Here is a 24219-nt window from a genome sequence, read left to right on the forward strand (position 1 = left end):
CTTGCCTTTGGGGATCTTCATTTCCCCAGAAGCATTAGAGGACCGTAGAGTCCTTGGCAAGAACCAATGGTGGAAACATAAGGGAATCATGACCAAGGAGATGTGGAGATGTGATGAGGAAGAGAGGCCCCTGGTCTCTCTCAACAATACTTTTCCAGTTGCCTTTTGCTCAAGTCCCATTGATTTTCCCTGGCAGATGGGTGGGTAGATTGAAATGTGGGTTTATGAGAGAACACAGAAGGTAAAAGGCCTGGCAGCACCTGGTGAATGCAGACCCTGCCCCAGATCTGAAATGGCAGAACAATGGACATCTAACCAGCTTTCCGGGTTATGTTGATACTGCTCAGTAGAGCAGACGGTGCGGAAGCCGTTAAACCAGTCCGATGATTTGGATGTCCCTGGGCCCAACTCCAGGACCACTGACTAAACTCTGGGTGTGAGAGGACAAAGACCATGTGATCAGTTCCCGGGGCCCTACCAGGTTTGGGAGCCACTGAAATATACTTTTGCTGGAAATTCCAGGGTATCTAATTCGTTTTCTCTTTTCTTTTTCTCCTAGGCACTAGGAAATCATGAATTTGATAATGGTGCGGAAGGTCTGATTGATCCACTCCTTAAACAGGCCAAATTTCCAATTCTGAGTGCAAACATTAAAGCAAAGGAGCCACTGGCATCTCAAATAGCAAGTCTTTATTTGCCGTATAAAATCCTTTCCGTTGGTAATGAAACTGTGGGAATTGTTGGGTACACTTCGAAAGAAACTCCTATTCTCTCAAATCCAGGTATTTTCTACTTTTATAGCACTCATTGCTTGAAAATAGGGGCACCAGATTAGAGCTTGGCCTTATTTTTATGGACTGCAGATAAAAGTAGGAACAACCTGTGCTTTGGGCAAATGGTATACTTAGGATGACATTGATTAAACCAGTCTGGTGGTTTCCACACTGTTCTAAGGGACTTAAAGACATTCACTCTTCTGCTCAGTGAACTTCTTTGTTGACAGTATGTTTGTTTAATTCAGTGCATTCAAAATTGGAGGGGAAGTCCATTCAAATCCAGGGCTAAACGGTCCAGGGCCATTTATTGGAGAACAGGAGCCATAGAACTCACTGCCCTCCTTCCTGTGGAGTCCAGGTGCCCAGAGCCAGGGTTCTACCTCAGTTTATATTATCTTTCCTTTTCCAGTATGATTAGTACATGTCTAGTTAACTCTCCTTTCTTCCTTTGCATTATTCATCTCTTGTAGTTTTAATGACTTTGTGTATCTGGCTTTCTGGGAAATACGTGTATATTTTCTTGAATCATCTAATGAGATATATAGATATAGATATAGATATAGATATAGATATAGATATAGATATAGATACACACATATATATGATATGTATCTGCTATATCCATGCATCCATTTATATGCAAACATTCACATATATTCCTAAAATCATTCAAGAAACATTTAAGCTGCTTTTACAGGAAGGAACACTTTCACCAAAACACTGTCAGTGAGAGCAGAAAATGCTGTTTTTTCTAAATTATCCAAGTTAATTTTCTTTCTATATTTGAAGAAAAAAGGGAAACTAAAAGCTAACAGAAACAAGGATTTTTAGTAAGAATTAAACTGATACTCGCATCTGTCAGAATGCCCATTATCAATAAATCAACACACAACAGCACTGGCGAGGATGTGGAGAGAAGGGAGCCCTGTGCACTGCTGGCGGGAATGCTGATTGGTGCAGCCACTGTGGAGAGCAGTATAAAGACACCTCAAAAAATTAAAAATGGAACTGCCTTATGACCCAGAAATTCCACTTCTGGGAATATATCTGAAGAAACCAGAAACACTAATTCAAAAGAATATATGCACCCCTATGTTCATTGTAGCATAACTTACAGCAGTGAAGATTTGGAAGCAGCCCAAGTGTCCATCAGTAGATGATTGGATAAAAAAAAATCTGTGGTATATTTATTCAGTGGAATACTACTCAGCTGCTAAAAAAAAATAAAGAAGGAAACCTTACCTTTTGCAATAGCATGGATGGACCTAGAGAATATTATGCTAAATAGAATAAGTCAGTCAGAGAAAGACAAATACCATATGATCTCACTTATGTGTGGAAGCTAATAAAATAAACAAACAAAATAGAATCAGACTCATGGGTACAGAAGAGACTGACAGCTGTCAGAGGGAGGGGGTTTGGGGGCTGGGTGTAAAACATGAAGGGATTAAGAAAAAAACACCTCATCAAGGGAGGTTGGAGAGGGTAAAGTGGGGATAAATGGTGGTGAAAGGCGACTTGAGTTGGGGTGGTAAACGATACAATATACAGATGACATATTATAGAACTGTGCAGCTGAAATCTATATAATTTTATTAACCAATGTCTCCCAATAAATTCAATAAAACTAAAATTTTAAAAATGAATTAACTGATCACAGAGATACAATTACTTAACAATTAGAAAAGTAATATATTTTATTTATTGTTTCTGTTAAAATAAGTCCAGGCCATTGCAAACAACAAATAGGTCGGCTATACTTGACCCTGAGCAGCATGGCTGTTCCTGAGGCGAGCGGGTCCTGCAGCCGAGGCGGGGCAGGGCAAGCAGGGGCTTGGCTGCTCCCCACTGAGGAGACCTGGGGATCGCCAGGTACTCTAGGCAGCAGGTGCACAGCTGGTCCGCAGGTGACCAAGCCTTTGCACACTGAGTGACATACTGTTAGTGGCTGCTGTTGATGTTACTCTGGAGCCAGAAGGCGACATACAAGTCACTGGCTTTTGAAATGTTTTAGAAGTGCTCTTCTGACCAAGAAGGATGTGGTCGCACCACAAGGACCTGACTGACAATCTCAAGCTGCTCCTGTCACACGAAATGTGTTTCACAGCCTTGCTGGTCTTCGAAGAGATGAATACTTTTTTGAACTGGAACTCAGGCTCCTGGGTTTTGAGAGTTCCTTACAAGAATTATTTGTGTTTGGCAATTTCATTTTAATGATGATTCTTAGAAATTTTGCATAAAGGAGTCTAGATCATCTGGAGGACTCTTGTCACCCAGTACTGGACATGACTTCAGGGCAGTGTGCCTGTCTGTGTCTGCTGTCACCTCTGTGCTAATAAAAGCCATTAGACCTCAAGACTGGCTGAGAATTAGCTACAGAGAGAGACGGATGGTCTTGCCACACTTAGTAGCACATGTTTGCAGCCCACAGAGCGCCCGGGCTATGCAGTCACACCCACACTGCCCACAGGTACCAAGAGCAAAGGTTTGTCACCTCTGTGTGGGGAGTAAGCAGCCAGTGGAGAATGTGCACAGTCCCAGTGCAGCAGTATCAGAAGGGACCCCTGCCGAATGCACAGCTTAATACTCTAATGCCAACCTCATCAATTGAACAAAGCTGTCAACTGGCATGTTAAGACTGGCATTCAAGAACTAGTTGCTGACAGAATTTTAAAACTGATTATCCTAAACTTGCAAACAAAGCCTTAGAATTAGTAAATCTGTTTTGTACTTTATGCTTATGTGTGCAGGCATTTTCTGCATTGGTATAAGTAAAGTTTAAATACTAAAACAGAGTAGAAAAAATAGGCTTGCGGGTCTGAAGTCTCCTCACACCTTGAGCTTGAATTTGACTAACATAACATCATCCATGACCTTAAACTAATGCAACATTAAGTGAGTGTAACTAAGAATCAATAACCTCTTTTGTGGGGGAGGGTTGGCTTTGAAATGATTTTATATTTAATTTAAAAATATGTGTTAGCCTCATTAATTTAAGAGCTTTAATAGATTGTGGTTTTTACGTGGCATGTTAGTGTGTACAGTAAGCAGTATAATAAAACTTACTGTTAATAAATATCCCCTTTATTTGTTTTGTTCCTTTTAGGAAAAAATTTAGTATTTGAGGATGAAATCACTGCATTACAACATCAAGTGGATAAGCTAACAACTCTAAATGTGAACAAAATTATTGCACTGGGACACTCAGGTTTTGAAATGGATAAACTCATCGCTCAGAAAGTGAAGGGCGTGGATGTCGTGGTGGGAGGCCACTCCAACACGTTTCTTTACACAGGTAATATTGTTTCCAAACGATTGTATCTGCTAGGATGTCTGTATAACGTAGTCCCTTCTGCCTTTGCAGCCGTTATTATTATTTTTACTACTATTTAACATATTACATAAATTACATATTATGTAATATATTACATAAATTACATAATATGTAATATATTACATATTTGTAATACACATTGAAAGGTAACAAATCTTACACAAAGAGACATTACTAAGAATAATATATTGCTTTCATGATTATGTCAAGTCCATTTATGCATATCATAAATATATAAAACATATGTATAAAATATACGTTATATAACAAAAAAATTACGGAACCTCAATCAAAAATCAGTCTATAGCAAAAGGCAACGTGTCGTATAAAAATTTTTAAGCATGCCCTGGCCAGCGGCTCAGTTGGTTGGCGTGTCATCCGGCACACCAGAATGGTGTGGGTTCAGTCCCCATCAGGGCACATACCTAAGTTGAGGCTTTGATCCCTTGTTGGGGTGCGTACAGGAGGTAACAGATTGATGTTTCTCTCTCACATTGATCTTTCTTCTCTCTCCCTCTCTTTCTCTCTCCGCCCCACTTCCTCTATCCCTAAAGTCAATAAACATATACTCAGGTGAGGTTTAAAAAAATGTTTAAGCATAAATAAAACACTATAAATAAGGCCTTCACAGCTCAAAGCGACAAGACTTGATTTGTAGGTTGACAGTTAACAGAAGCTGGAACAGAGTTGAACTCCTGACTCCGCTGCTGCACACCAGGACTGTGAGCATCCGGGAACCTCACCGCCGCTGGCCCTCTGCAGAGTGTGCACGGCCTCCCTCCCCCCTTTCTTCTCCCTCCCTCGCCTTCTCTTCCTCTTTCCCCCTCTCTCTTGCTCCGTCTCCCCGGGTTATCGAAGAGCAGTTGGGGTCCTGCTGCCCGCTGCCACCCTCTAGGCAAAATTCCAGCGGCAGGGGTTTGGTGATGCAGGAAAGGAGTCTTTATTCCAAAGCCTCACGATTTTGAATAATAGCTTTCCTCGTGCATTAGTCACTTAAGCCTGTCAATTAAAGCTAAATGCTCCTTAGTTACAGCTTTAATCACTTAAGCCTATCAATTAAGGCTAAACTCCTGAGTTCTTCTATGATTCCCCCTGTTGGTTTTAATTATCATATTTCCTTAGGGTTAGTTTACAAACTAAAATAACGTAAGATACAAAAGCTACACAATTTTGGAAGAATTGGCTTCTGCCTCAGAGGTTGTCCCCTCTAGAACATCCAAAGAAAAATAACCCTGCCAGCTTCTGCCAGGCGAGCCTGATCCTAAGCTGCACCGGAGTACCTTCCCATCCAGGATACCATCCACTGGGAAATGCAGGCAGCTGAGGCACAATCATCCAGGCATCCTTGAGGAAGAGAGAACCAGAGAGCCAGAGGGCCAGCCATCTTTACTTCCATGCACTCTGGGGGCGTCAGCTTCTCAGCCAATCCCGTCCTAGGCTGTTTACCGTGGCCTTGGCAAACTCCTCCTACGGTCCCCTCCCTACTTCTCAGTGGTCTGATCAGATCTCTCTTATCACCTCTCTCCTCAATCTCCTCTCTACCTTCCTACTTTTGTCAATGTAAGAAACAGCCAAAGCTATAGAGAATTTTTGTAAGATTTTTATTGGAGCCAACTGAGGACTTATGGCAGGGAGCAAGATTTCAAATGCCCCTGAGAATAAGAGTTTTACAGTTTCTTTCATGCATTTGAAATTAAGAAGAGGAAGCAAGGAAGATTGGAGAAAGCAAGAAGGGGCAGTTTGGATTACAGGATAGTGAACAATACTGTGTGCTTTCTTGAGGGGTGATACCTTATTCAAGGGGCATTTTAATGGCATATTAACCTGGATGCACAGGAACCATGGACAGAGCTGGTTAGACCTGTGGTGTGACTACCCACCATGACCTGCCCAGTTAGAAATTTATGATCAGATCTCCTTATGAGGTTATTTTCCATAGAACCCTTTTTTTTAATTCACACCTTCCACCCTCTTTATCCTCTTCTTCTGTCCCTCCCTTTTTCCCTACCCCTTGAATCCCTCCCTCCCCCTCTCTCCTTCGTGTTAAGTAGTTTTAGTTAGAAACTTTTTAAAAAAATTTTAAACTCTAATGTCCCCAAACTTTTGAGTCTGGCTCAGTGAGTCTTTCCCATCATACCCCACATCCCCACTGCTTGAAGCTTTGAAGTATTTTCAAGAAAAGGAAAAAAGAGGAAGGCCTGACTGGTTAGAGATTTTATCAGCAGTGAAAAAGCCTTGGTGGAGAGCAACCTACCCTTTGAAGAGGTTGATTCTTTGCACATCTCTGCAGGGGCTATCTAAGGTGATACAAACAAAAATAGAAAATATCCCCCAAATAGTAGAAAATACTCAAAAATGTTCTAAAATGTTATCACTAAGGAGAGTGTGTGGGAGAAACAAATTTTCTCCTCAAGGCTGTAATGGTCTAGTGGTCTAATAATCAAATAGACATGAAATAGATTAAAAATAGAAAATAACACACAGTGTATTTAGAAAATAACACACACACTGTATGCTCAGTGTCTCATATATGGTGATCTAGGTTTTACCCTTACAGTTACCCATCCTGAAGAGTCAACTCCAAATATGAAAGGGCAAACAGCATTTAAGACTCAGCTACAGCAAGAGGGTGCACATAATCCACAAGAAACAGTCCTGGAGCATGGAGTACAGGTGATCTGGAAAACTGTGTCACTGAGCCCAACAAGACACCTTCATCATAAAGCCATCATAACAAGTTAGGGATCACAGCAGATCTACCTAATACACAGAGACAAAAATAGAAAGTCAAAGAAAAATGCCCCTCAAAAAAGAACAAAAGAAATCCCCAGAAAAAATTAAATGAAATGGGTGAAATAGAAAAAACAAAAATACCAGGTGCAGAGTTTAAAATAATGGTTATATGGATGCTCAAGGGCCTTAGGGGAAGAATAGGTAACCTCAGAGAGAACTTAAAGAGATAGTAAGCATTAAAAAGGACATAGAAACCGTAAGAAAGAACCAGTCAGAAATGAAGACTACAATATCTGAAATGAAGAATACACTAGAAGGAATCAACAGCAGGTGAGGTGAAGCAGAGGAGCAAATCTGTGAATTAGAAAACAAGTTAACAGTAAGCAACCAAGCAGATCATCAAAAAGAAAAGAGAATTAAAAGAAACAAGTAAACTCTAAAGAACCTCTGGGACAACATCAAGTGTAACAGCATCCATATCATGGGGGTATCAGAAGGAAAAGAGAGTTAGCAAGGGATAGAGAACCTATTTGAAGAGATAATGGCAGAAAACTTCCCTAATCTGGCAAAGGAAAAAAGTGACACAAGTTCAGGAAGCACAGAGAGTCCCAATCAAGATGAACCAAAAGAGGCCACACCAAGACACATCATAGTTAAAATGCAAAGGTTAAAGACAGTCTTGAAGGTGAGAGAGATAGTTATTTACCTACAAGGGAGCCCCCATAAAGTTGTCAAGTGATTTCTCAACAGAAACACTTCAGGCCAGAACGGATTGGCATGAAGTATTCAAAAAGATGAAAAGCAAAGACCTGCAACCAAGACTACTCTATCTAGCAAGGGTGCCTTTTAAAACTGAAGGTGAAATAAAGAGCTTCCCAGACCCCACCCCACTCCCAAAAAACTAAAGGAGTTGATTACCACAAAACCAGTATTGCAAGAAAGGTTAAAGGGATTGCTTTAAGAAGGGGAAATAGAGAGAGGAACATAGGTAGAAAGAAAAAACAATGACAATAAATAAGTACCTATCAATAATAATCTTAAATGTAAATGTATTAAGTGCTCCAACTGAAAGACATAGGGTAGCTGAATGGATAAGAAAATATGACCATTATATATGCTGTCTACGAGAGACCTACTTCAGAACAAAAGATTCACACAGGCTGAAAATGAAGGGATGGAAAAAAAATAGTTCATGCTAATGGAAATAAAAATAAAAGCTAGGGTAGCAACACTTATACCTTACAAAATAGACTTCAAACAAAGGCCATAACAGAAACAAAGAAGAGCACTACATAAAATTAAAGGGATCAATCCAGCAAGAGGATATAACCCTAATAAACATCCCAGAATGGGAGAACTTAAACACATAAAGAAAATGTTGGTGGACTTTAAGGGAGAGATTGACAGAAATACATAGTAGGGGATTTCAACAGCCCACTGTCATCAAAGGATAGATCTTCCAGACAAAAAGTCAGCAAGGAAACAGTGACCTTAAACAACACATTAGAGCACAGCCATTTAATTGATATTTACAGAACATTTCATCCAAAACAGCAGAACATGCATATATCTCAAGCGTACATGCAACATTCTCAAAGATAGACCACATGTCAGGACACAAAATAAGTCTTTACAAATTCAAGAAGATTGAAATCAAGTATCTTCTCGTATCACAATAGCATGAAACTACAATAGAAAAACAAAAGCGGCCCTTGGTGTGGCTTAGTTGGTTGGAGTAGCATCTCAGACCAAAAGGTTGTGGGTCTGATTCCCAGTCAAGGGCACATACCCAGGTTGCAGGTTTGATACCTGGTTCAGGGCACATATGACAAGGCAGTCAATTGATGTTTGTCTCTCACATCGATGTTTCTCACTCTATCCCTTCTTCTTTCTCTAAAAGCAATGAAAAAATGTTGTCAGATGAGGATTAAAAACAACATTCAAACTTGTGGAGTCTAGATAGCATGTTATTAAACAATGAGTGGGTTAACAATGAGATCAAGGAAGAAATCAAAAGTTACCTTGAAACACCTGAAAATGAGAACAAAGCCAGCCCAAAATCTGTGGAACACAGTGAAGGCAGTCCTGAGAGGGAAGTTTAGAGCATTACCGCCTTCCTCAAGAAGCAAGAAAAACCTCAAATAAACACTCTAAACAACCAAAAGAACCAGAAAAAGAACAAACAAAGCCAGAGTAAGTAGAAAGAAGGAAATAATCAAGTTCAAAGTGGAAATAAAGGGACTGAAACAACAATACAAAGATCAACGAAACCAAGAGCTGGCTCTTTGAAAAGATAAACAGGATTACCAAACCTTTAACCAGACTCACCAAGAAAAAAAGAGAGAGGATCCAAATAAATAAAATCAGAAATGAAAGAGGAGAAGTGACAACTGATATCACAGAAATACAAAAAATTGTAAGAAAATACTATGAACAACAACATGCCAACAAATTGGACAACCTGAGCAAAATGAGTAAAATCCTAGAAACATACAATCTTCCAAAACTGATTCAGGAAGAAACAGAAATTCTGAATAGACTAATTACAATTAGTGAAATTGGAGCAGCAATTAAAAAAAACAAAACAAAAAACAAACAAAAAAACCCCACAAAATTCCCAGGAAACAAAAGCCCTGGACCAGATAGGTTTGCAGGTGAATTTTAACAAACATTTAAAGTAGAACTAACACCTATCCTTCTCAAAGTATTCCAAAATATTCAAGAAGAGGGAAGACTTCCACGCTCCTTTTTATGAGGTTAGCATTATCTTAATTCCAAAGCCAGAAAAGGACACAACTAGGAAAGTTATAGACCAATATCCCTGATAAACATAGGTGCTAAAATCCTCAACAAAATATGAGCAAACTGAATCCAGCAATACATTTAAAAGATCAAACACCATGATCAAGTGGGATTTATTCTAGGGTTCAGGTTAGTACAATATTTGCAAATCAATAAATGTGATATATAAACAAAATGAAAGATAAAAATTATATGATTATAGCAATAGATGCAAAAAAAAGCATTTAATTAAAATCCAGCACCTCTTTATGATAAAAATTGTCAGCAAAGTGGGAATAGAGGGATCATACTTCTCCATAATAAAACTCATATATGAAAAACCTACTGCCAACATCATACTCAATGGGCAAAAACTAAAATTGTTTCCCTTAAGATCTGGAACAAGACAGGCATTGGCAATTATACCACTTTTATTCAACGTAGTCATGGAAGTACTAACCGTAGCAATCAGATGAGAAGAGGCAATAAAAGACATCCAAATTGGAAAGAAAGAACTAAAACTGTCATTCACAGATGACATGATACTGTACGTAGAACACCCTAAACACTCCACCAAAAAACTACTAGGTCTAATAAATAAATTTTGCAAAGTAGCAGGAGATTAAATTCATATTCAGAAATCAGGGACATTTTATACACCAATAATGAACTTTCAAAATTTAAACTAAGAAAATCATTCTACTTATTATAGCAAAACAAACAAAAAAATAAGGTACCTAGGAACAAATTTAAACAAGGATATAAAAGACCTGTACTTGGAAAAATATATGACATTGAAGAAAGAAATTGAGGAAGATGTGAATAAGTGGAAGCATATACCCTGTTCAAGGAGTGGAAGAATTAACATCATTAAAATGTCCATACTACCCAGAGCAATCTGTAGATTCAGTGCAATTCCTATTAAAATACCAATGGCATATTTCACAGATCTAGAACAAATATCCCAAAAATTTATATGGAACCAAAAAATACCCAGAATAGCCTCAGCTATCTTGAGAAAGAAGAACAAAGTTGGGGAGATCACAATACCTGTTATCAAACTATCCTAACTATACTACAAGGCCACTGTAAACAAAACAGGCTGGTACTGGCATAAGAACAGACACATGGATCAATGGAAGAGAATAGAGAGCCCAGAAATAAATCCATGTCTCTGTGGTCAATTAATATTTGACATAGGGGGCATGAGCATGCAATGGAGTAAAAATAGCCCCTCCAATAAATGTTGTTGGGAGAACTTGACAAGTACATGCCCCAAAAAAAAAGAAAAAAAGAAAAAGAAAGTAGACCACCATGGTAACACCATACAGCAGAATAAATTCAAAATGGATAAAAGACTTAAAAGTAAGTCACAAAACCATAAAAATCCTAGAAGAAAGAATAGGCAGTAAAATCTCAGACATCTCTCAAAGTAATATTTTTGCCAATATATCTCTCCTAGGACAAGGGAAAGAAAGGAAAAAATAAACAAATGGGACTACATCAAACTAAAAAGCTTCTGCACAGCTGAAGAAACCATCAGCAAAATGAAAGGGGAACCCAGTGTATGGGAGAACATATGTGCCAATGATACATCTGATAAGGGTTTGATTTCCAAAATATATAAAGAACTTACACAACTCAACACCAGGAAGGCAAAAAAATCCAATTACAAAATGGGGAGGACCTGAATAGACACTTCTCCAAGAAGGACATACAGATGGCCCAGATATATTAAATACAGATACATTAAAAAATGCTCAATGTTACTAATCATCAGAAAGATGTAAATTAAAACCACAATAAGATATCACCTCACAGGTGCCAGAATGGCTACCATTCAATAAGTAAACAAATAACAAATGCTGGCAAGGATGAAGAGAAAAGGGAACCATTGTGCACTGTTAGTGGGGATGCAGACTCGTACAGCCGCTGTGGAAAACAGTATGGAGTTTTCTCAAAAAATGGAAAATGGAACTGCCTTTTGACCCAGCAATTCCACTTCTGGGAATATATCCTAAAAAACCTGAAACACTAATTTGAAAGAATGTGCACACCCCTATGTTTGTAAGTTATTTACAATAGTCAAGTTCTGGAAACAGCCCAAGTGCTCACCAGTAGGTGACTGGATAAAAATGCTGTGGTACATTTACACAGTGAAATACTACACAGCTGTAAAAAAAAAAAAAAGAACCTCTTACTTTTTGCCACAGCGTGGATGGACCTGGAAACTACTATGCTAAGTGAAATAAGCCAGTCAGGGAAAGACAAATACCACATCATCTCATTTACATGTGGAATCTAATTAAAAAATAAACTGATGGACAAAATAGAAACAGAGGCATGGAAACACGGAACAGACTGACAGCTGTCAGAGGGAAGAAAGAAGAGGGTAGTGGATGAAAGAAGGTGAGGAAATTAGCCAAAGGTCACGTATGCATAACCCATGGACACAGACAGCAGTGTGACGAGGGCCAGAGGGATGGGGTGGGGGGGCTGGGTGGACGTGGACAAACAGGGGAGAAATGGGAACATTTTTAATAGTGTCACCAATAAAAATAAAGTGTAAAAAAAGAAAAAGACATATATAAAATGATGAGAACAGCTCCAGACATGCAGCAGGCAATCTGTAAGTGTGACGAGGACGGTAATGGCCACTGACCGTGATGTGAACTTTCTTAGTGTTGGTAATGGTGCAGTCAAACCTCAGGGGGTCGCTTAAGTAACCTCGGTGAGTGAGATGGCCTGCTTGTACCAAGACCAGGAATAATCCAGAGCAGCACTGGGGAAAGGCCTCTGGGGACCGACGCTGGTTCTGCCACTAACTGTCTGTGCCTCATTTCTCTCATCTGTAGAATGAGGGTAGTAACAACAGAACCTATGATAAAGGCTCACTGTGAATTCCTGTGTGTAATGAATGGATGCAGGTGAAGAGCCTCAGGACGGGGCTTAGTGCTTTAGCTGTTCTTATTTCAGTGATGTCCCAGTTTTGTAGAGAAGACCCATGAAAAACCGTTCCCCAGAGCCTTTTCTTAGCTTTTCTCTAAACAGTGTCAGAACCCGAGGGCACGCAGTAGGAGCTAGATATCTGCTGCCCACCCCTTCATCCTTTAGAGTAGTGATTTCAGACTCTTTTTATTATGATCCATAGTAAGAAAGGCTTTGTACATGTGTGCACACACATGTGCACACACACAAACCGAAAGAAAACTTTCACAAAGCACCTGGAATGCACTCTGATAACTTCTGTTTTACTGTTTCATTTTTTTAAGTGTCAGTTACCACCCATCAAATTAATTTATTCATATGGCAGTTTGCCCGTATTTTGAAAAACTCAGCTTTAAATGAGGCATCATCTAAACAGTGCATGAATAATCTTAGTACTCAACCCCTCCACTCAGATGCTGAAGTCACGCCCCTGTTGCTCAGGACTTGGCTTTACATCACCTCAGTCAATGCCTTCTTACAGCACCAACTGGTCATCCACAGCCTCGATGTGTGACCATCTGCTAGTGTGTCCTGATAGGTCTCAAAAGGGTTGGTGGCTCTGCCTGACTTCCATTAATTTGCTGCCTGTCCTTTTGTTCTTGTCATTTTGTTCCAGCCAATGAAGTCCTGCAAAATAGTATGTGCCTTTTGCTAAGTAGATGAATTTAGTTAATGGTGAATGGGCGAAAGAAAGCTGTGTAGATAAAAATTATAACTTGCTTATCCATAAATCTTGAAGTAGATAATCAGTCTCTGAAAACAACTGCCTCTAGAGTCTTAGTCATTTATTTCACATTTCCTGATTGCTTACCAAGATTAAACTTATTCTCGTGAAAATACTCAATTTTGATACTCATCATTTTGAGGAATGAGCTTACAAAGGTAATAAGGTAATTCCAGGACATGGTAGGGGATGAGGCATATTTGCTTGTTTAAACACATTTTTCCAGCCTTAAAAAAAACTCTTCACTGAATTGCTTTGAATTGAATTAGCATAAAGTTAAGTTAAAGTTAAATATTATTAGTTAATAAAAATATAGTTAAAAATGATACACCGTTTGGTATTTTAAATCTTGCCGAGAATCACTTCAGCACACACGTGCACATAAACACACGTGAAAGAAAATTTCACAAAGCATCTAGATTGTACCCAATGTTTCTGCTGTTTTGCTACTTAATTTTTTGAATGCTGGTTATCACCAGCTGAATTAATTTCATTGTATTGTAGCTGGCCCATATTTTTGAAAACTCAGCTTTACGGTGTGGAGTTGAAGCCTGCAGTGTCCATTTGACCCCTTAAGGGATCAAATCCTTGGTGACAGAAGGAGACTAGACTTTGGGGGGTGAGCACACAGTGATGATGGATCGTAGAATTGCACACCTGAAACTTATATAATGTTATTAACCAATGCCACCCCAATACATTTAGTTTTAAAACATAAATAAAATAATAAAATATTTTTAATTCAGCTTTAAATGAGACAAAAAAGAAAACAGTACATGAATAGTTCCTCTCAAAATGTTGATCATCAGATAAGTGCTTTCGCTTACAACCACTTGTAGTGCACATGCAGAGATATCGTTTGTCAAGTCCAAATGAAGAGGGGAGGGTTTTCCTCCACCAGACTTACAAAATGTTAAAGCTGCAAAGACAAGGGCTAGTCTGCCCATATCTTCTCTGAAGGAATTAAATCCACGTTGTTGCCTTTAGAGAAAAAAGTAATAAAGTGACTGTAGGTTGAAAGCGGCAGCAGGAACTCCAGGGGAATCTGTTCCGTGTCAGTCCTTGAAGGCAGACAAACTCCTAAGATGCTGTCTCTCTATTTGCCTCCCACTACTTTAACTTATTTTTGGATTATACAAGCCAGTCTGGCTAGCTGTAGCGCTGGGTGGGTAGACATCAGTGTCTATAGCAGTAGAATTACAGAGTTAGATGTGGTAAGTCTACGACTCCTTCCATTCTAACATCCTGCTCCCTAGAAAGTCATCCATGCAAACAGCCTGAACGCTTACTTTCCAAAATTTGGGGAAATAAAACATTTTTTATAAGAACACCTTATAACTTCCTGAGGTTACTGCTGGAATTTCATTTTACCTCTATTTCTTTGGGGCTCATGCCTCTTGGCTATACCGTCCTGTGTTCCTCCCTATCACTGTCATCGAATGGCGTCCAGCCAGTCCCCAACATCACTGAGAATTTAGCACCCAACTTCTTCTCTTCCTCTCTACTCCACTCCGGTTTTCATCTTGGCTGTGAGTCCCTGTGGATGGCTAATCCGATACCCAGGGTTGAGAGTCCCTAGATCCTCATGACTGTCCTCTCCACTCCTTTAGAGTATCTTCACTTTGAGGGTCACAGGCTGAGACTGAGTTGTGTCATCATCCAGAATTGCTCTCTCTCCAAACTCTACCCACCTCCCTCGTCAGAGCCTCCTCACCTTGGAACTTTCTCACCCCTTACTCCTTGGTGAGCCGGCTGCTTCCAGCCTTACTGAAACTTGTCTCACGAGCCCTCCTTTCCCTCCCAGTTCAGCAGGCTTCACTTCTCTTTCCTCGTCAGCCTAGAAGTGTCCATTACAGCCTCTCGACCATGCCCGTGGCTCACACGTCGAAGGCAGGTGCCCAAGATTGTTGCATGACTGTTAAAAGATGCAGCTTCTTTAAAAACAAGATTTCTTTGATGAGTCATCTTACTAAGTACCAAATTTTCATTGCTTCTGGATTTCAGGACCTATTGGTTGAATATGAAATTTAGAACTTTCATTTATGTAGAGACATAAATGATTTTATGAACACTACATTTTGTTCTCAAAATAAATGGAGTTTGCAATATAAATATGAATTAAGACAGAGCAGAAAAACCTAAGGCTGATTCTTCCCACTGCAGCCAGTGAGCGGCCAGGTGCGTGGCGTGAAAGGATGGGCTGCTCCCTGCTTCGGCAGAATGAGGGAGGGCGAAAGACTTTGGTTTGCAGTCGTTGTTCATCTCTCCATCAACTTTCATTCTTGTAGTTTAAATAATCTTGCCTTTTAGAACAAGAAAATGGTCTTATTGTTTATTACACGCACAGGACAAGGAAAAACTCTCCAACAAAACCCATCGGCCCCAGTGAGGAGTGCTGACGGCTGTGGTTTATTGTCAGCTGGGAGGGTCAGCCAGAGGACAGACCTGTGGCTCGTAGCTTCAAAGATCATGTCCTTGGTTGCACAGAAACTTACTTATTTGACTAGTTGGGTCATCGCTCAGGACCTTTGAGTCAACTTCTAGCCATACCCCAACCTCAGCAACAGCTTCCTTCATGGAGCAAAGCCTTCTGGTTAGCGATTTTTGCAGCTACAGAACACTGAGCAATTTTAGCTATGTCTCATGAAACTGTTTTCCAAGATGAAGTGGGGCTAGCCAAACCCAAAATCTAATAAGAAGAACTACAAAACAAGGTCAAAGCAATTCAGCAGGGTCAGGTTGTAAGGAAAGCTGATGGCTAACTATTGTGAAATCATAAGCCCATTCCTACCACGAGGTACAAATACTTTCCCACTACTGCGGTTCATGTTGCCTTAATTTTGCGGCCTGATGGTCTTCCAAAAAGGACCTCATTTCTCTTACCCTCCTACACATATGGGGTTGTGGAAAGGGCTTTGGACTCTGACCAACCCCATTCTTCTGGCTATCTGACCTTGGACAAGTTACTGAACCACTCTAGGCTTCATCTTTTTATGTTTAAAAATGGGTTACAGTGATACAGCTACGTCAGAGAGTATTGAAGGGATTAAATCAGGTAATATATTAACAGAACTAGGTCCTGGAGCATAGTAGGTCCAAGGCAAATAGGTCAATTCTCTGATATGAAAATGCATGTAATAGTAAATGAAAAAGTAGAGTACACAAAAACATGTTTTACAACTGTATAAAAAACTTGTTATCCAAGCTGTAATCATGTCAGAGTCACAGATCTTCAAGCTAACTCATGGGATAGCTCCTCCTTTCAATAAATAAAAAGGCTCCCCTGCCTGGTGCAGCTCAGTGGATTGAGTGCCGGCCTGCAAAGCAAAGGGCTGCCAGATCGATTGCCAGTCAGGGCACATGCCTGGGTTGTGAGCCAGGTTCCCAGGAGGGGACGCACGAGAGGCAACCACACACTGATGTTTCTCTCCCTCTGTTTCTACCTCCCTTCTCCTCTCTCTAAAAATAAATTAATTAAATCTGTTTTTAAGTTTTATAAATAAATTAAAAGGCTCCTATCACACAAAACTTGGAAAACACTGGGGCCTTTCTCACCCCCTTCTTCCAAAGCTGGTCAGTCCTTGGGGATCCCACATTTGTCCTGGTCCCTTTGATTCTAACTTTTACTTCTGTTGTATTTTCAGTCACCTCTGGTCTTGGCTCTTTCAAACCATTTTTTTTTTCTATCCATGCAGCCTAGAACCACATATGGAAAACTGACCTTTCATTTTGATTTCCCCAAACTCCATCAAAACAAGGCAGTTTCCCTCCACGTTTGCAGTCATGACAGGAGAGTCAGCCACCACAGCACAGCCTAAAACCTGGAGTGAATCCCTGTCCTCAAAGCCCCGGCCAGCGCCATCCCAGGGCAGGCTGCCCCGGTGGACTCTTCCTCAGCCCACTCCTCCTCCCATTCTCCACCCACCTCCCACTTCCTTTTCCTTTCTTTATTTCTGTTCCCACCCCATTACCAAAGGCTTCCCAAAACACAAAATTGCTCCCACTAGTTTTATGCAAATAAATGCTCTCTGCCTGCACGTTCACTGCCACCACACCTCCCCCACCATCCTGGTCCACGTCAGGGAGCCTGTCTTCCCAGACAGGTCTGCCTCGCCTCACCTCGGGGAAGAGGAAAGGAACAAGGACACCAGGACCCTTGTCTCTCCTGGGTGTTTTACTAAACAGAAAATGGTTTCTCCCTAAAATGCATTCTGCCGCCATTTTCTTCTCATTGCTATCCATAAATATATACATTAATTCAATAAATACATGTATTAACAGAAATTTTAAAAATTTTGCCATAACTTGGTGGAACTACACATAGTTGTTATCTTTTCTCTTTGTCAAATCTTGTCATGTTACTTTTACTTTTTAAAAAGAATTCTAAACCTCTAGCCCTGGCTGGAGTGGCTCAGTGGATTAGGCACTGGCCTGGGAACCAAAGGGCTGCTCTTTCAATTCCCAGTCAGGGCACCTGCCTGCGTTGCGGGCCAGGCCCCCAGTAGGGGGTGCGCAAGAGGCAACCACACGCTGATGTTTCTCCCTCTCTCTTTCTCTGACTCTTCCCCTCTCTAAATATAAAATAAATAAAATCGTAAAACAAAAAAATTCTAAACCTCTTTAAACCCTATAAATGTAACCATTGATTCTAAACTCTATTACAAGAAGAATTTTTCACAGAAAATTACTGATCAAGTAGACTTTTATTCAGCAGTTCATGAATCCGGCAGTATCCCACCTAAGTAAATAAAAAGGAACTTTGCAGAGCTATACAAAGACAGAGCAAGGAAGAAACATTGAGCCTTTTCTGATTGGTTTAAGCAGGGCTACTTTCCTTCTCTGGAGCAAAGCAAAGTCTTGAACAGGTCAGGTAACTTGTGCAAGCAGGCAAATGCTGATTGGTCGGCCCAGGTCTTCCTTTTCTGGGAGAGCTGAACACAAGAATGCAGATAAGTTTTGGTTTGCTTGACATGAGGCTTGACATGAGGCTTGACATGAGCCAGGGCATCTTGGGGCTAATTTGGTTACTTTAACAACTGGGATATTATAAATATTTTTGTTAAATTAAAAAAAAATTATATTCAATTTGAGAACCTGAGCTAAATACACATATGATGAAATTGTTTCTTGTTACATTTAAAAGATAAAAAACCAGGAATACAGCGCTTGATCCCAAGCAGCAAGGCTGTGTCTCACTGAGTTCTCTTGTCCTCAGTTTATAAATTTCCCCCAGGCCTGGAAACTCCTATGGTTGTAAATTGATGTTCATCTATGAGGGAATCTGTAAATACTCTGTCAGAACTTGAGAGCAGAGTTTGTCTCTTCCAGGCCCGGTGATCTCCAGGTTCTCTTTGAGAAGCTTATGTACATTGTGTACTGCACATTCTCTTGCTCACTTACGTGACTGAAAGGGATTCGTGGGAATCAGTTGTTCAGACCTCTCACTGAGTGCAAACACACAGCATTTCCCACTGGACCACGGGCCTGACCCACCCCGGGAATGCCTTCTCCAGCAAAAGGCTGATTTTCCCTAAAAGAATATATCAATTTGTGGTCATGTAGACCTCGTTTTAATTTCAAGAAATTGGGTATCACTTCTGAAAAGCGCACTGTTGGTGAATGGAACCACTAGGGCATGTTAAGATGAAAATCAATCTCTGTCTTTCAACCCCATTCCTTTGGACTCTGCATTTTAACAAGCCATAGTGATAAAAACCTGAGGATTGTTACCAGAACCCCTGTGGATTTCCTAGAGTCTGCCTGCCTGCACACACTGGCCCAAAGAAATCCACAAGCAGGAGTTTGCAGTATAGAAATAAAAATTAGTTTAGGGGTTTTTTTGGTTTTAGAATATTTCTTTTTTTCATTATATTTTATTGATTATGCTATTACAGTTGTCCTGGTTTTTCCCCCTTTGCCCCCCCTCCACTGAGCACCACCCACTCCCTCAGGCAGTCCCTACACCATTGTTCATGTCCACGGATCATGCATGTAAGTTCTTTGGCTACTCTATTTCCCATACTGCACTTTACATCCACGTAAGTATTCTGTAACTACCTACTTGTATTTCTTATACCCTCACATCTACACCCATTCCCCCATACACCCTCCCATCTGGCAACCATCAAAAGGCTCTCTATATCCATAATTCTATCTCTGTACTTCCTGTTTGCTTAGTTTTTTAAATTCAATCATTGATTTGAATCTAAAAATCAACGTTTTGGCATTTTATTGTTCATAGTCTTGATCTCCTTTTTATTAACTAAGTCCCTTTAATATTTCATATAAAAATAGTTTGGTAATGATGAACTCCTTTAGTTTTTTCTTATCTGGGAAACTCTTTATTTGCCCTGTGGTTCTAAATGGTAGTTTTTCTGGGTAGAGCAATCTTGGCTGTAGGTCTCTGCTTTTCATGACTTTGAATATTTCTTGCCAGTCCCTTCTAGCCTGCAAAGTTTTTTGAGAAGTCAGCTGACAGCCTTATGGGAACTCCCCTGTAGGTAAATAACCTCTTTTCTCTTGCTGCTTTAAGATTCTCTCTTCATCTTTAAAATTTGGCATTTTAATTATGATGTGTCTTAGAGTGGACCTCTTTGCATCCATGTTGTTTGGGACTCTCTGTGCTTCCTGGTATGTCTGTTTCCTTCATCAAATTAGGGAAGTTTTCTTTCAATATTTTTTCAAATAGATTTCCAATTTCTTGCTCTTTCTCTTCTCCTTCTGGAACCCCTATGATGTGAATGTTGGACGTCTTGAAGTTGTTCCAGAGGCTGCTTACACTATCTTCATTTTTTTTTGGATTCTTTTTTCCTTCTTGTTGTTCTGCTTGGTTCGGTTTTTTTTCTTATGTTCCATATCATTGATTTGATTCTCAGCTTCATCTGCTCTACTATTTTTTCCCTGTAAATTGTTCATTATTTCAATTAGTGTATCCTTCGCTTCTGACTAGATCTTTTTCATGCTGCTGAGGTCCTCACTAAGTTCCTTATGCATCCTTATAACCAGTGTTTGAATTCTATATCTGATAGATTGCTAATCTCCATTTCTTTTAGTTCTTTTCTGGAGTTTTGATCTGTACTTTTATTTGGGCCATGTTTCTTTGTCCTCTAGTTTTGGCAGCCTCCCTGTGTTTGTTTCTATGTGTTAGGTGGAGCTGCTTTAACTTTGTGTCTTGGTAATGTGGCCCAATGTAGCAGGTGTCCTGTAGGGTTCAGTGGCACAGCCTCCCCTATCATCCAAGCTGGGTACTCGAGGTGCACCCTTAAGGTAGGCTGAGTACACCCTCCTCTTGTAGTTGAGCCTTGGTTGCTGTTGGCAGGTCAATGAGAGCGATTAACCCAGGCCAGTCAGCTTCAAGGACTGGCTGTGACCACTGACCACCAACCTCCACCCTCCATGGAGGATCAGCTGTGCAGGGGCGGGGTGGTGGTGCCCCAACATGGTCTGTAGCTGTCCCCTGGGTGTCCGGGCCCTGGGGTTTCCCAGGTGGTGCAGGCCAAGGTCAGGCCCCACCAGTGTTTTACCCAGGGCCTCCCTACCTGACCTATAAAGCAATCAGAGATGGCTGCTACTTGTGCGGGGCTTGGAGATCCCCAGGCAGAGGCAAGCTGTGAACCTAGGCTGGCTGCCACTACTGTGGGCCTGGGGCCCACTGAGGCCAGCCATTGCTAGTCTGAGAGGATTTAGGAGGTTGTGCAGTATGAACCAAGACCAGCCATTCATATGGAAAAGCAAGCTGGGTGGGCCCATAAGATGAGTGGAGCAGTCTCTGGAGATCTCCAAGGCGAGTCTAACAGTATTAGCCAGGTTGATGGAGTCTCAGATATGGCACCAGCTTGCTGGATCTGTGGCTCTGCAGCTCTGTTGGGGAGGGTTTAGAATAGGGACAATGGCCTCTGCCCTCCTTGATGCCAGCCACTTCAGTTCCTCCCTGTATGCCGCTGGTGCCTTTCAAGCAGCTACCCTGGTGCTGGAGCTCAGAGGGCGTGAGCCTGGGTAGGTGAGTCCATGTGTGGGTTCTTTCAGAGAAAATGCTTGGGACTTTAGAAGTTTCTTCCACTGACTCAATCACTGCTGGTCTTTGCAGCCAGAAGTTGTGGGTATTTAACTTCCTGGCACTGGAATCCTGATCTGGGGGCACCTGGGGTGGGGTTGGGACTCCTCACTCCCAAAATATCCCTCCCAAATTTTCATCCACCATTCATTGGCATGGGACCAGCCCATTTTGTATCTTCACCCCTCCTACCAGTCTGGATAGATGTGGTTTCTACAATTCCACAGTTGTCAGGCTTCCATTCAACTTGATTTCTGACAGTTCTGAGTGATGGTTGTTCAATATTTTAGTTGTAATTTTGATGTGGTTGTGTGAAGAGGGAGCTATATCTGCCTATGCTGCCATCTTGACAGGAAGTAAAAAAAAGTTTAATATTGAATTGGGCAATAAAGAGACTAGGAGCCTATGCTTTAAAGAGCTGACTCCCTGATGGCTTGTTGGTTGCAGGTTATATAGGGCAAAATCACAAGACACTGTGGGGTTTGGGGCTCAACATCATGCTGAGATCTGATTGGCTGGAGGTAAGGAAAGGGTAATAAATTATTTCTTCAGATATTTAGGATAGTTCTAAGATCTTTTCCAGTGACTGTCTGTTCTCATGGGAAAGTAGGCAGGGGGACATTCCACGTTAGGGCTCGGGAGCTGAAACGTAAGTTAGGGCGCGGTGTTACCTTTAGCCTGCCAAATGTATGAACTTGGTGACCATTAGTCAAGGCCTAGCTACTGTCTTCTGCTCCCTTGGGGCTGCTGATTATCAGGGGGAAAGGCTGGGTCTCTGAGGGATATGGGGAAGGGGGGATATGATTTCCAGAGCTAGTATTTAAAATTTAATTTAATCAAAGTCATAAGCACCTTCAGTTTTAAGATGGCTGTGTTATAATTTTTGTTTTCATTTTTTAATTTGTTCTATAAAACCCTGTTCTATAGTGTAGAAAGTGAATATGAAGTCTAGTATCGGGAAGAATACTAAACCATGGGGATGGCTAGATCCTATGGAAGAGAAGAGGGTGACAGACAGGAGTATTACTCCTTCCCTTCTCTATTTCCACTGTGAAGCCTCTCCCAGCCCCATAGAGATGAAGCGTAGACCTCATAGACCTTAGGTTTGGCCCATGGGGCAGTGGACATCCAAAACACTGGGCACTTGGAGCTCTAAATGTTTGCTGAGTGAGTGAATGATGTGTGGTAGCCCATTCCCTGCAGGGTTCCCTGATTTGCCCAAACCAGTCAGGGTTGAGTACAGCCTGCATTAGATTTCAGGCCAGCTTCATCCAAACTGGCGATTTCCAGGCAGTGTGCCACAAGAATTTTTAAAACATGCAATACCTGACTATTTAGACAGGGGCACTGACCTCCCTTCCCTTAGATTGTCAAATTAAAAAACATCAACAATCAACACAACAATAGCTGTAGGGTATGAATGAATTGAAATTATACTAATTTTTTTTTGTCTACTTGCCAAACATATATTTTCTGGTGTACCACAGAATTTTAGTAATTAGTTTACGTGTGCCATGAGATAAAAAACATTGAAAATGGATGCTCTAGACCATCTTCCTTGGGTACTACTCAGAGAAACATAACCTCTTTGCAACCTCTCAGTCGTCACTGAATGCCTAAGAGCAAGAATCTGAGCAGTAAGTCAATGAATGTGCAAAACAAGAGGAGACGCGACAGTGGGTGCACCATGGCTGGGTACGGGGATGGCCGGGGAGACCATGACTCAGCTCTTCGGTTGCCAGCCACCTCTTAACTCTGTTGTGAAGATGGGAGGGAGCCCTGGACAGCTGGAGCTGCTCCTGTACCAGAGGTTGGGGACATGGCAGCTGGCCTTACTGGCTGGGTGCGGAGAGCATCTAGGCCAGCAGTCTCCATGCTGTGCCCTGAAGAGCGCCGCGGCACGGCGCCTAAAGCTGGGCTCCAGCACCAGCACCACCTCACGCGTCATGACCTGAGCAGCCTACTTTATGGCTCACATTGCCACTAAATTTCCTGTGTGCAAAACATGCTCAGAGCTTTAAAACAGACAAACAACAACAACAACAACAACAAAGGTTAAACCATTTTTGGTTTAAACCACTAATCAAATCTCTCATTTTACAAACTTAGGTAATATATTTAGGCTGTAGGAGCTCATTGTCTCTCCAAGGTCATGAAACCAGGTTGAAACTGAGTTAGCAGCAAACCCACTCTCTTGACTCTCAACTCCTATCCTGCTTTGGGAGCCCCACCAGTTCATTAGCTGGGGAAGTTGAATTAAGGGGACTTGGGGTGGGCACACAAGCATTGCTCCTCTCTACAAACGGATGCCACCACAGGAAGAGCATAAAAATCTTGTCTGATCTATAGAAAAGTGTTGGCTAAATTGCTTAAGCTTAGTCATTCAATAAACTTGTATCAACCTTCTACTATGTGCTAGGCACACTCCAGAGACGCCGCAGACATTGCACTCATGGAACTTACTGTTTTAAAAGAGATGCTGCCTGTTAAATAAAATTCCCCAGGGCTGAGAGACCAAAGAAAGAAGTTACAATTCCATTATCATATCAAGAATGTTTATTAAGGAAACTTACATAAGAGGGAAACGTCCTGGGCAGTGGCGGGATGATGTGGGTGTCCCCAGTGCAACGTGGCAGGTGGTAGGGAGTTACACAGATGCAAGACCGAGAAGGGCACCGAGGAGTCACCTGCTTCAGATAAGGGACAGTGACTTGCATGTTTGCCTGGGGGAGGCTAACATCCTGTGCCAGGAACCTGCATGCTTGGTACATGGGAGAGGGGTCAATCAGACAGTCTCTGATGGGATTTACAGGAAGCCACCTCATCTGGC

The 24219-nt window shown here is 41.2% G+C and overlaps 1 protein-coding gene across 1 annotated transcript in view; it reads left to right on the forward strand.

The window, feature by feature from the left end:
• NT5E (5'-nucleotidase ecto) overlaps nt 1–24219 on the forward strand; it is a 57289-nt gene that overhangs the window by 19108 nt on the left and 13962 nt on the right. Inside the window, exons 2-3 of the mRNA XM_054569675.1 lie at nt 560–782; nt 3883–4071. Coding sequence (XP_054425650.1) covers nt 560–782; nt 3883–4071 — 412 coding nt within the window. The remainder of the gene's footprint in view (nt 1–559; nt 783–3882; nt 4072–24219) is intronic.

The sequence above is a fragment of the Pteronotus mesoamericanus genome, unplaced genomic scaffold (assembly GCF_021234165.1).
Source record: "Pteronotus mesoamericanus isolate MK-2021 breed Mesoamerican mustached bat unplaced genomic scaffold, CSHL_Meso_final contig_20, whole genome shotgun sequence".
Lineage (NCBI taxonomy): Eukaryota > Metazoa > Chordata > Mammalia > Chiroptera > Mormoopidae > Pteronotus > Pteronotus mesoamericanus.